At 34.7% G+C, this 14,060-nt stretch overlaps 1 protein-coding gene across 2 annotated transcripts; it reads right to left on the reverse strand.

Moving 5' to 3' along the window:
• Positions 1 to 641: 641 nt before the first annotated feature.
• Positions 642 to 14,060, reverse strand: LOC11414125 (serine/threonine-protein kinase EDR1). 2 transcript variants are annotated; one of them, XM_003607545.4, is made up of 17 exons: positions 13,610 to 14,060; positions 11,457 to 11,822; positions 10,225 to 10,428; positions 9,594 to 9,782; positions 9,176 to 9,420; positions 8,120 to 8,239; positions 7,810 to 7,899; positions 6,744 to 6,839; positions 6,186 to 6,284; positions 4,844 to 4,964; positions 3,878 to 4,163; positions 2,917 to 3,040; positions 2,796 to 2,815; positions 2,376 to 2,532; positions 1,477 to 1,765; positions 1,278 to 1,350; positions 642 to 987 (listed from the first exon to the last, which is right to left on the reverse strand). In XM_003607545.4, exons 2-17 carry the CDS (start codon positions 11,670 to 11,672, stop codon positions 905 to 907), a joined length of 2,412 nt encoding a protein of 803 aa, XP_003607593.1. In that variant the 5' UTR covers positions 11,673 to 11,822; positions 13,610 to 14,060; the 3' UTR covers positions 642 to 904. The 2 variants fall into 2 exon arrangements, with proteins under 2 accessions (XP_003607593.1, XP_024638131.1); XM_024782363.2 differs by having other exon boundaries at positions 707 to 987; positions 7,810 to 7,887.

Raw genomic sequence — 14,060 nt, forward strand, 5'->3', positions numbered from 1 at the left:
TCACAAGAACTTAAATTATCAAGGTAACCAAAAAAAAAAAAAAGAACTTAAATTATAAGGTAAAAAAAGTTGAAATTATTATGAGAAACTTTTTTTGACAAGTAGATTATTATGAGAAACTTATATACGATTTGTTTTTTGAGTCTTCTAGCAAGAGCTCTTTGTATTTAAACTTATATCTTAGGTTAGAATCTGATGCATAGCTATGCATGTGAAAATACAGAATTTTTTTAAAACCCAAGGTAGGTCCGTTTAGTGTAAAAAACAACAAAAAATTACTGTCTGAATTTCTATCACAGTTGATTAAATTATAATATGTACCCCAACATATTTTGGAATTCTTACTGATAAAATGGATATATGTGTTTAGTTCCATACATGTACCAGCACCGAGCATCACTATTTTAGAGAGCCGGATCCTCTCCTTCACTCTCTCCATCCTCTCTATCTCTCTTCTTTTATCGCTTTTTTAGCATTCAATTCTCTATTCTCTCTCATCCCTCCTGTGTAATGTGAAGGAAAGGATCCGAACACCTATTTTAGGTACAACCGAGCTTCATAGGTTAAAATTAAGCATGTGTTTGAAAGAATGGAAGCCAGTAGGATTCGACTGTTCAGTATATTGAATATTCTGTCATGAATTACTTCTTTCAAAATTTTCAACCATTAAATGAAAGGTCAACCATATTTTGTGTGATTAAAGAGATGGATAAAAAAAAGCCATTGCTTCTTTTCCTTCTCTTTACATTGCTTCACATAAGAGACGATTCAAGAAATGCACGAATGCACGCACATTTTAACATGTTTTCAGGACATATAATTCATATAAGTTTACAACATCAGCCGAAAATACAATGTGATAACTCAACCCAAAGTTCACTATGTACAAAAGGTAATTGCTGCATCAAGACATCGAGTACTCAATATCCACCAAGCGAGATAGGATCTCCTCACAACTTGGTCGCTCATTCGGTTCTGCCCAACACTCTGCACATGAAAAATCAAGTAACCAGTTAAACTAGATGGGGTCTGAATTATAACATGCTTAATGCTTTTTTTAAGGGTCTAAAGTAGTAACTTTTTATGAAAAGTTGTGTATTCAACTCAACGCCTTGGAAATTGAACTATTTGACTTTTTTAATAAATCATTTCTTAATTTGGAATGCTTAAAGAGTGCCCCAGGGGCACTCCTTAACAAGACCCAAAAAAAAAAAAATATATAATTATTTTTTAAAACAAAAGGGTATTGATTGAAGTTATGAATTAGTTGCAGATACCTGAAATCAGTCTGCCTAGCGGGCCTTCAGGAATCTCCAATCTGGAACCCTCATTAGCAACAGTATAAACCACCTAATCAGCAGAGAATAAAGATTAGCCAACATAAACTGTTATTTTGATTCTCCAGAATTCAACAAATATGTTTCCAATATAGAACTGTGACAGCAATAGAAATCGTAACAAATCTAACAAACATACCCTCTCTGGAGGTACGCCTTCCCATGGCCTACTCAAGTTGCAGAGCTCCCACATTATCACACCTAGGCTAAAGATATCACATTTTTCAGTGAACGGCTCATTTCGAATCAGTTCAGGAGCCATCCATTCTGGTGTTCCAGCTGAAGAAGAATCTCTCATGGGAGACTCTGTAATTATTCTTGAAAGTCCAAAATCACAGACTTTCACTGTCCAATGCTTATCCACAAGGCAATTTGCACTTTTCACATCACGGTGAATAATCTTCATTCGATGTATATGCATCAAGCCCCTACTCACCACCAAAGAGTTTTTGTAAATGTCAATGAAGTACAATCTTACCAAATATCAACTACCAAAATTACATAATCCACCAAATTTACAAGTCTTGCAGAACAGTTTGACCAACAGAGATACAATTTGACTGAAGTAAAATACAATCTGGCACTTTATAATAATTCGATGGTAAATTAATTAAACTCAAAACTTCTAATGAGCTGTAAATTGCATTTCTCTTTCATTGGGGGAAAACCCTTCGATAATTATGATTATTTGCTCTATTCACTATGGTAGGATCTGTTTCGTATTCCTTTAGGCTGGATGAACATAATTTTCCATCATATGCATAATTAATATTTGCGGAACCAACAACAATATCTGACATGAATGTAAATGGACAATGAAGCTTAAATGACTTATATTGGAAAAGAATGGAGAACTGAAAGGTTCTGAAGGGTGTGAATAACCAGAACACTTACTGGGGGGATTGGGTAGCTCAACTGGTTTGAGCTAAGGGATAAGGAGTTGGAGGTCTTGGGCTCAAACCCGGACGAAGGAGAAAAAACTAATCTAACAACTAATCACTAACACTTACCATTCAAAAAAAGAACCAGAACACTTACCTGCATATGTCACGCAACATTTTTAGTCTTCTTCGCCAACTAAGCTTCTTCTTTTGACCACTCACATGAATCAAGTAGAACAAAGATCCCATTTCCATATATTCTGTCACCATTGACAAGCGTGGAGGCTTTGTGCATGCACCAAGAAATAAGATGACTGCATAAAATTAAATCCCTTATAGATGATCGCAAAGGAAATATGGTGCATGAAATATTATTTTTATACAGGACATGAGATGCTCTTAGGAGGACAGTATATGTACAATACCATACTAATAACTTCAAAAATTCGATAAAATGATGATACAAAATTTTAGATTCCCTTGCATATATTTTCATTCTAGAAAAAGTAATGCACAATAACAATTGGTGAAAAGCCATATTACTATATAAATAACAAGTTAAGAGGTTGAAGAGTACCATTAGGATGTCTGAGTCGGCTGGAAGATAGGGAGCGGAAGACAAAAACAAGAGACTGGAATCAGTAAATGTTGGATGTAACATAAAAATCACTGACAAACAACAAATCATCGCAAAATACCTGAGAATGGATATCTCATTGCAGAAATCTTCCATGTTTTCAGCAGTTAAATCTTGCTCTAGGAAAACCTTGATTGCAACATCTGTGCCATTCCATATGCCACGGAAAACTTCTCCAAAGAACCCTGGAAAAGTGTAGAGCATTGAAGTTCCATAAATTAGATGAACCTAGCTCTCTTCAGGGAAGTTCAAATCATGAATAGAATTGAACGGATACTTTCTGAACAATCAGTGATATCATACTCTGAATTGGTAAGAAAAAATTAAAATTAAGTTACAATTGCTAAAACAACTTAAATAAATAAAAAAAGTACAGTAGCTAATTTTCCAATTTTATTTCTTTCATAAATACTGAGACTCCAATTCTGATCTCTTTCTAAATTTCTAAAACTTTTTCCTTAATATGTCTGATTAGATTTTGCGTTCCTCAATTAATTCTTAGTTGGAGTTCTTTACTGATTTACTAATTATTTAATTTCTTTCCACCTTCCCATCTCATGCACTAATTCCTTGGCTAAAACTACAATATTTCCTTTCCTTTTCCGAGATTCTTCCTTTAAAGGAGATCTACACTCAACACCAAGCCTTGAAAATGTTGAAACTAGAAAAAGGTGGAAAATGAATCATGCAATTTTATTTTTAATTTTTTTCTTCATGTGGGAGAAGTAGAATTTAGTACTGACTACTGAAGGTCTTTTCTTGGATTTTCAAATTGAACAACTGAACCCCAGGAAAAAATTCAGATCTTATCCAGATCTACCATCGTGTTTCACAGTCAAGCAAAAATATATAGAAATCCAACCTCTGAAATAGTTGGGAGTCATGTGAATCAGCCAGAAAGAGTGATTCACAATCATTTTAGCAAATTAATCATGCTTAGATCATATGAATGATACTAAGCCGCACTACGAAAATCACAAATCATATGATTTCAATAATTGAGGGAAAATCTGAAAACGTACCGATCCCAACACGAGTTCCAACAGTCAATTCCGAGAAATCAATATTCCACTCTTCATAAGGCAACAGAGGTTTATTATCCGCCATTGATGATTCAAGGATTTTATTCCAAGTTGACTCCAGTTCATCATTCAATTCATATCCCAATGGCCTGCTTGTCTCAGAAGTTTGTCTTCGATAATCATGTGGTGAAGAGGGTAATGACACTGCCTTTTGAGAAGGTACATTGTCACGGTACAGTGGATATAAGGGGGACGTTTCATGACCATCAAGACGGAAATTTGACAGCTGTGATAATGCAGCATAGGAGTCACGTGCGTCAAACTCCATATTTTAAAACAGAAACCAGTCCAAATATTTTTATACACTAAGTTTCACATGTTAATACTATAATATAATCATCAACATTGAAATAACAACAGTCAAAGCATTTTTCAACTATGTGGAGTAGGCTACATGGATTAAACGTCATAATGACTTATCATGAATAATGTCTAATAACAGGTCATTTATTCCAAATTTAACTTAATAAGTTTGACCTATAATTTTCCTTGGTCTCCCTCTTTCTAACTATTGGACTCTCCTGTATCTAATCTACCTTCCTAACCAATATTTCTATAAATCTTCTCCGCACATGCCCAAACCATCTAAAACAAGACTCATCAATAATGAAAACCACACATGTAACTCCAGAGTTATTATTGATCATTATGGTTATGATTCTATCCCCAATTATTATAAAACAAAATTATTGTGGTTGTCAACAAACTAAACAGTTGTTATGCTCTCTTTTTAATAAGAAAAAGATCAGACTTATTATGAATTATGACAGCATGTTGCTATTTTCTAGATTGTGATACAACCACGGATGTGATGCATAGGAGATGCAGAATATGCGACAGCTAGAGAAAGGCAGTTTGAATGATAGCATAATTCACTGTTACCAGAACAATGCACACAACACATACATTTTTCTGAAGCTCTGCACTGCTAGTTCTATCATTGGGAGAATGAGGCAAGGAACTATCATCCCCTTGTTCCCTTAGAAGACGATTTTGCTTTAGTTTTTCATTCATTGCTCGCACAGCCCTACAGAGATTAGATCCTGAGTTATCACAGTTATAAAAAAAATATATAAATTGGCAACAGGACATTTACAATACATTACACACTGAATTAAAATAACAGATGATCATGCACCATGAATGCTGGAAGTTGGGGATCATTAATTTGCTTGGCCAAAGTACTAACATAACAATTATTACATTTGTTGTATTGGTAGTTTAACACAAAGCAGGAACATGTATGATAGCCAAGCCTATGACGATCTATCAAATTAGGAAGTTACATATGAAGCACGGACACTCTTTGGATTAGGCGTGTCCCGGTGTCGGACACGTGTCGTGTCTGACACCGACACGACACCGACACTTATAATTACACTGAAATATGTGATTTTCTCAAATCATTAGCGGTGGCGTGTCTGTGTCCGTGTCGTATCCGGTGTCCATGTTCGTATCCGTGCTTCATTACATTATAACACAACCAAGGGTTAATTGATCCAACAATCCTCTCCTAAAAAGTTTATAAAATGGAATAAAAGAAGTATTTAAGGAAAGAAAAAGAGCATATGGGATATGAATAAGGAATCTTCCTAAAACTCATCAGAGATTACAGAAACCCTTTGAAAGTCCCACAACTACCAACAACAAAGCTCTACCCCTGGCACACATCTATCAAGATCAAGAGGGAAAAAATGTACATTCCAATACATATGACATAGTATATATTTACAACTAAAGTTCATGAGTTACACTTAAGGGAAGCACGATTTTCTGGCCAAAAAGAAAACCAATTCCTCAGAAAATTAATTCTAACATTAAGTTTAAATAATGAGACCATGCAACACTTCTGTAGTCAAAAACTCTGAATTTTTTTAAATTCCAAAGAAGACCTTAAAAGCTCACATAAGTAACATCTCACTTCAAATGAGAAATGCTGTTTTCTGCAAGTGAACCTCTAAAGGCAACAAAAGGAATGAAAAAATGGATTGTGCAACAAAAAAGAGATAAATGGATACCAGACAATATAGTCACAATTCAAAGAAGAAGAAAAAAGAATCATTGAAGGTGATAAAGTTATGGTACAAGTATGTATTAGGATTAGCTTATAGATTTCTAGAAAAAATGGCTGAATTTGTTTTTAAGTAATCATTAGCAAACATGCAATAAACAAGTTAACATTGCTCAGCACTATGGACACCAAGCTTAGCGTACACAAATGCAGAAGCATAACCGAGCAACAACCAACCTTGCAATATCATCACCAATCTCTGGTGTAATGCTAATGCTTCTTCTTCGTATTCTACGAGGTCCTGATGAGGATGCACCATCCGACTTATAGCTGGATCTGAAAGAAATAAAGAAAAAGAGTCGTCTATTTGAAAATATGAGGAAGAAATACTCTCATATATATACACAACAAGATATAATGACCATCAGAAACTTATGTCCACACCACCAAATTCATTACGGCAAAAGGAAATGATCTCTAAGTTTCTAGTCCACTGCGAATCTGCGACGCCTATAGTGATGATAATTTATCCTTGTTACGCTTTTGCCAGTATTAGGCGGCAATTCTCATGAAAATTTGAACTAACCAATATCATTGTTTTATCCAAACTTGAACTAGTTATTAGAGATTTATACAACCAAACTTGGATAGAAAGATAAAAAATGAGGAGGTAACTAACAACTAGTTTTCCTTGACTAAAAAGAAACCAGTATGGAAAAATGTCAAGTTAAAAATAAAAGCCAACAGCCAATCACATGGTACAAGCAAACATTAAGGAACCATAAAGACATAAACCTTGATGTAGCCTGGTCATCAGCAAAATCTCTAAATGCAGTCTTTTCACCGCCAAGCTTGGACTGTCCACGAGCTTGAAATGATGGATGTTCGGGACTGCAAAATCAGAAAGAAAAAAAAATTGAAGCACAAAAGGAGACTGAGCACACAGTATTAATATTCTAAGGTATTTTAGTAAATTGAATTCAGAGATCATTTAGATACCGGTAACACCGGTTCACAAATTGATAAAACACAGACCCATAAGTAAGACACAATCGGCAAGTCTACCGGGGGAGGTTTCCACTCTAAATTCCATTTGAAAACTAAAGATAACTGTTGAAATATTTAATCATTATTAGCTCGATACTACTTGATTTTATGTTTATCATGTTTTATTTTAATTCCTTCAGTCACTCCTTAATCTGTGGAGTACTTTATGTACTCTATCCTATAAAAGGAGCCCCTTTACATTGCAATAAATACTCTCTGGAATTATAGAGTACTTTCAACATGGTATCACGAGCCCTAGGTTAGAGTTCTACTGTAAAGTGTTCCACATAAATAAGTTTTGCAGGTAAAGGTAGAGTTAATTAAAATAAGTTAAACATGGCACTTTATAAGAGACTAAAAACAAAGATTGGGATCAAAAACTTATTTTAACACACGTTTTTGATCCCTACAAATATATCTTCTTTTGTTTTCAGTCCCTCTATACAGTATCGTGTATGCAGCCTTTAACAGCGAGTACCAAATTCACTGACGGAAAACATTTCGGGGACCACTGTTTGAAGAAATTTTTTAGAATGACTAAAAACGAAACAGTTTTTTTTTTTGCTAGAATGACATATGTTGCAGGACGGAGGGAGTGTTATTTTGAGAAACAACCTATAACAGCTTCTGAAAAAAAAATGCTCATATTGCCAGAGTAAAAAAATAATGCCAGCTATCTAAGTTAAATAAAAAGTTTTATCTAACAAATCAAAATCAAGATAAGTTTTAAAGCACCATGATCAATAAAGTAACAATATCCAAGATCATGAACAATATACACATATCAATCTAAAAAACACAAATCAGGAATAACCTGGAGCTAGCAGTCCTCTGTTCAGCAATGACCTTTCTTCGACTGCGCCGACCAAATGAAGTTGCAATGTTGGGTTCACTATGAGAAAAACTGAGGAAATTGACAAAACCATTCAACAAGAAACAGTTGGTATTCTACATATTTAAGAAATATAGTTAAATAAGGTTCACAAACCATATAAACAAACAAATCATAATGGAAAATATCACTTCAACGTGAAGAGGGAAAAGATAGACAATAGAATCTTAAACTGAACAAAAATAACAAGACAACAAGACCAAAGCATAAGATCTAGCAAAGGAAGTATTACCTTAATTTCCTGTCCAGACAGGTATTTGATCGTAACATCATGTTTCGCAAGGGAGGACTTGATACATTTGAAGATGCTTCAAATCTTCTATGGAATTGGAGATTGTCATCTTTTTCAGCACTGTAAGGGGGGCCAAGAAATCAATATCAGTCAACTAACAACTCTTTTAACCAACAAAACAGACGACTTAAAGGTCATTTCACTCATTTGTCTAATGCATACTCAGAAGTTGCAATTCAATATGCAAATGTCCTTGCTTCTTTAAGGTCCAGTTTCCATCCCCCTCCCCCCTTCCTCAAATGTAACAATGTTATTCTAACTGTTTTCAGGTTTGATAAAATTAAGTGTCTTGTCAGTTTGGTGCAGAGTGCGACACCCTCTACGCGGGCATTGCCATTTTGTCAGTATGGCATGAAATTTGATGATCAGACGCTCGTTTATTGACTTTACTGACTTGGATACAGTGTGGTGACATGTCACAGCAGAAATAGTTGGATATCAACATTCTGACGAGAGGACATATTTGTTAAAGTGTTTGGATTTCACTCCCGAAAACTAGCTCAAATGATGAGCGTGCAGTGTTGTTAAAAAGCAGCTATAGTGGCGCTATACCGCTATAGTGTAGAGGAATTTGGACAAACCGCTATTGTTCTTCAATACGCTATTTAGTGGAATTTTAACAATCCTCTATTTTTCACTATCTGCAATTGACAGCATTATAGGAGGGCCCACACATGTGGGCACTGCACAGCCTGTGAACCATGACAATGTGGGACACAGATGCTGCTTGAATACCCACCCTCCCAAGCAGCTTAGGTGTGTGTTCAATTGCTACATTGCTTGGAAAATCCAGCTCTGGTATCATGTTAAATGGGATTTGGGACACAAACAGCTTCAATTATAATTGCTGAACTTGAAACTATAAGAAATGGATTGCTAATTTGGTAAAATTAAAATTAGGGGACAATAAAATTTTGAGAAACAAAAAAGCTAGCAAATATGCAATTGAGCAAAGGGAAAAAAAAAATTTAAGTTTCCAAACTCTCAGAATCTAACCTCTCTGAAACCCCATATAAAGGACTGTTTGGTTCTAATGGTGAATCACAAGAATCATTTTCTGCTGAATCACTCTCTCCTGCTGCAGAAATGTGGGTCATAAGAATTGACTTGATTGATCGTGGTAACAGTTGGCCAGGAAAGCGCATAAGATCAACCAGCAGTTCCACAGAATTTAACGCAACTATCACAGACATGTGCTTGTATGAGTCTACACAATCAGCAGCTCCGTCAGTTGGAAAACCCTGATGAAGAGAAACAAGAATCCTTCAAAATTAGATAATGATAGTAAACAAATTTGAATATTTATCATCAGTTCTTTTGCTAAAAATATTATCATTGGACTGAAAACATTGTAAACAAGAGTGAGGCAGGGAGTAATTGTAATTTATAACAACCAAAATAAAGTAGGCCTTACCATCATAAGTCTACTTTCTAGACCTACGGTATCTGCTAATACTTTAAATAAGATAGCTCGAGGACGGCATGAGCCATGCTTTATTTGCCCCAGCATCTGGACACCATGACTCTCAAACATGTGGGAGGATTCCTCAAGTGCAGCTTTTGCTGGACTTTCAACATTTGGTCGCTTATAGAAATCAGAAACCTGTGTAGGAATTAAGATCAAAATAAATGGTGAGCAATAAAATAAAGGCAATAAAATCAGAAACATTTTTACAATGTTTAAAAATAAAATAAATATCAAATAAAGGCATTAAAAAGAAAGTTACAACAAATAATTGACATTAATGCCAACCAACGAACTTGTAATTGATAGCTAAAGGTGGAATAATTTAATTGAAATAAGTTGTTGGTGACTAAAATCAGAAAGTAGAAACTATGAATAGAACGACCTACTACGAGGAATAACACAACTCATAAAATTTGACAATGGGGTTATTTTGGAATAGAATTTGACATTTTAACGTGCATTTTTGCACAAGGAAAAAAATCGCATCAAATGACAACAATGGAACAACAATAATATATGAAGAAATCCTAACACGGTAAACAAGAGCTACAAAACAAGATACAATAAAAGTACATACCAATCCAGCTATCTTCTTAATTATTGCACCTGGATTTGTGTTCAGTCCTTTAACCAACGTGACAATTAGTTGCTTCAACATAGATAACTTTCTATCTTTCTTTGCATCGACAACAATGACATCAGCCCTAAAACCCTCTCCGCCCAAGGCTTGAAGCTCGTCCAAAGTAGGAATACTATCAAAAAGTTTCTTGAGCCTTTTCTCCTGCATATCATCGGATTTATTAATGACAATGAAAGACGTTGAGGAAAGCATCTTGGTAGCATATCAAGAACAGAGATAAGACATAAATTCAAGGAGTACTGCATGCTATAAATGAGCAGAAGGTTGTTGCAGAACACTTCAAAACTATATTACAGAGCAAATAGCCGGTACGGCCAAGTAACCATAAGAACTTAACAGAATAAGTAAATTTAAAAGAAAGGGAGGAAATTAGATCATCTTTCATCGGGAAACATCAAAAGAACCATGTTGAATTTCAGAATGTGTTGAGTTTACCTCTTCTTGCAAACCTAAATGACCCCTTTAACAATCAATGATATGGATACCTCTAGTCATAGTGTATGATACCATAATCACTAACTATTTTGCACAGACTAGAGACAAGTTCTATTTCTTCACCTCAATTATGTACCATGCAAAGTAAACACGTGCCTTTCCAAGCACATTGCCACCATGCTACGCTACTTTTACCAAGCAACTACAAAAGATCCCTAACGACTTTTCCTACAAGTTATATACAACTGAGTACTTCAGCTCAATGCTGTATTTTGTAAAATTGGCATACCCTGAATTTTCATAAAAAAGATGCTTCGTTTATGGGTCTTCTTTTCCAAATTTTATTAAAAAAATGATTATCAAGAAAGGACAAAGAATAAAATACAGAACAGAAGATTATATCCTCCCAATATGTGAAGTAAGATAATCAAAGAAAAAATTCTCAAAAATGATATAAATAAATGAACATTGATATTTCCTTTGCTGTTTTCATCCCGTGCGACAATAATTAGAACTCATCCAATAAAAGAAACTCCGTTTTCCTGTAAACTCTTTGCTAAGTCATACCAAATTGGTATCTCCAATAAAATAGGTAAGTCATATTGAAAACACAACTAATACTCCAAGCCCGTGCATTCATAACATGATCAAGCAATATACTCCAAGCTCATGGTGTCATACCAAGTGCAATTATATATCCTAACTATTAAAGTGACAAAAGAATCAATCCTCACCGGAACAACTGAGTAAAAACCATTTGGTATAGGTTCTGAAAGCATTCCAGTGTGCCATAGAATTTGTGATGCCCTCTGAGGTGACATAAAATCTTGGTTTGAATGTCTAGGTGATTCTTTATTATTTAAGGTCTCGTCTTGAGTTCCCAAAGAAACAGATCCAAATTTTCCAATGAAATCTGAAGGCATCCGTGCATCTTCTCGTGTCCTCTCCATGTTCTTGTAAATTCTGAATTTAAAACCATTTCTCCGCACTTCTTAATCCATAAGAGACCATGTATGAAAGCAAAAGGTAGTTCTGGAACCACAAATCATTGAAAAACATACTTAAGCAGCTCAACTGTTTCAAGCTGAAGACCACATAACCTGCATAAACCAAATACAAGGTATGGTATAAATTATTGCATATAACATGAAAATGAAGCATTTACGGACAATAGTCAATAAAGCTACAGTGCCAAAATAAATGCAGTAAATTTGGTTAAAAATACCTAGCTACTCATAAACAAAAACCTCTCTCCGGATTAAACTGCCACAAGTTACAATTGACCCTAATGTGTCAGTCACTAGCATTATTCTAGATGCAACATGAGAAAATTTCAGAACAAATATTATTAACTAAGATGAACTTAAAAGACAAAAATTCTAGGACGACGTTACTCTAAATTGTGAATAAAAACAAGGAATCTTTCTGCAAGTTTGGCATTCCCAATGTACCTTTTCCATGGCTATGCTACATAGAAACATGAGATATTGAAATGGAAATCTACCCTACTCTGAAAAGGAAATAGACACCAAAAAAGCTGGAATGACGCGCTGAATGGCCATTCTTGTGAATGCCAAAAATGTAACATTCCCATGCTTAGTGCATGACACGCTGAATGCAACCTTTATTATGTACAGTTCTAACTCCAAATATACATGCATTAAATTCGTCATATTTTTTATTTCTTGTGGGTTGTCTTTAAATAAGTGTGGCGTTTTAAATTTATTAGCTCATGCTTACTATAGTTCTCCTAAGTGCCAAACAGCCAAAGAAAACTGAAACTCGGCCATTTCTCCTCATATTCAACCAAAAAGGTGAATGAAAATGGAAATTCGGGTGGGTATGATCAACTAAAGTAAGTAGGAGCCACTATCTTAAGATTAAACACTCATATAATCCTTCTCCTAGTGGATCATACCCACCCGTGTTATGATTCTCCAAGTTACAATCTATCACCCTCTGCCCGATTTTAATCCAATTTATGTGATTGATAACATTGATTTGATGTGTACGAGATTCTCTCTCATACTCTCTTCTTTCTTATTCAATCTTTGCCCATAAATTTCTGCATTAACCTACTATCCATACTTATTAGAGCAATATAGTTTTCGCAATATTTAGTCACACTCATGTAACTCAGAGTATAGCTTATTAGAACATAACTGAATTCTGTTTGAGTCGTAACTATAAGTTGATTAGTTACAATCTATTACAAACAGAGACGAATCTAACTATAAATATTCTACCCACATTTTGTGTTATTCATCTTTTCTCGTCAAAATACTCACTCCAATCTCAATTATAAGCAAAAAAATAAAAAAAAAATTCATTGAATAACTAATGTATCTAGTTTGTAATATAGACTAAATACATCAATTACTATCAGTTATTCAATGAACCTAAAAAGTGAAATGTTGCGAATACACAAGATCAGATTCACAACTCTCTCTCTTCCTGCAATTGTTGAATTCTAAATTCTAATACTACACAAACTTCCAAGTCTACTCTATTCTATCCCCAATCAACATTAATTGATTGAATAACTAATGTATCTGGTATGAAAAAACAAGAAATATCAGATTTCAATTAAATCAAGGATACTACTAAATCAACATTAATTCATTGAATAACTGACGTATATATTAAACCATGGATACTACTAAACATTACAAAAATTAATTAATCAAATAGTATAAAACAACACCGCCACATATTAAAAGCAATTTATATAAGCAAAGACAAAGTTAATAATTAAAATGCATCAATGAGAGAGAAAGAGAATGAAGAAGTAACGGAATTGAAAGTGGCGCCAATAAATGAATGAATAGAGTAAAATCCAAGAATGCGTTGAAGAATAAGAAAGAGACAAAAGAGAGATAAATTATACCGTAGAAGAAGATCGAAGCAGTAATGGAATCAAATGGAATAATAGCATTTGAATCTGAATGAGAATCTTGGCATCGCGTGGCGGTGAAATGGTGGAAGAAGAAGCAAAGTAACCGCCAATAGGAGTGGAGAGAGAGAGAGAGAGAGAGAGACAGTGATGATGGAAACAAGAAAATGAGAGAGAGAGAAAGAGAGAGAGGGAGATTTGGGTTTAAGATTTATGGAAGAAGAAGAAGAAGGAAGGTGTGAAGAAAGCGATGGGGTTGGGTTTTGTTAATAAAAGTGAAAAGAGAGAAAGAGAGAGAGATGAGGTGGTGAGTCACGTGGTCAGAGGGATCTCTCCGACAGCCAGCTAGATACAGACTTCCCTTTCCTCCGCGTGAATGAATATGAGTGAAATCAAAATCTCTTCCCTCCCTCTCTCTTCTTCTTTCTCTTTATTCCTTCTTTTT

Source organism: Medicago truncatula, chromosome 4 (genome assembly GCF_003473485.1).
Source record: "Medicago truncatula cultivar Jemalong A17 chromosome 4, MtrunA17r5.0-ANR, whole genome shotgun sequence".
In the NCBI taxonomy this organism is placed as follows: domain Eukaryota; kingdom Viridiplantae; phylum Streptophyta; class Magnoliopsida; order Fabales; family Fabaceae; genus Medicago; species Medicago truncatula.

Bases quoted from the DNA above. Each gene is read 5' to 3' on its own strand.
- LOC11414125 (XM_003607545.4), bottom strand. From the start codon at position 11,672: ATGGAGAGGACACGAGAAGATGCACGGATGCCTTCAGATTTCATTGGA. The intron at 9,421-9,593 runs GTAAGGCCTACT...TCTCTTCATCAG, and splicing joins TAGAAAGTAGACTTATGATG to GGTTTTCCAACTGACGGAGC. The intron at 6,840-7,809 runs GTTATTCCTGAT...CTGATTTTGCAG, and splicing joins CAGAGGACTGCTAGCTCCAG to TCCCGAACATCCATCATTTC.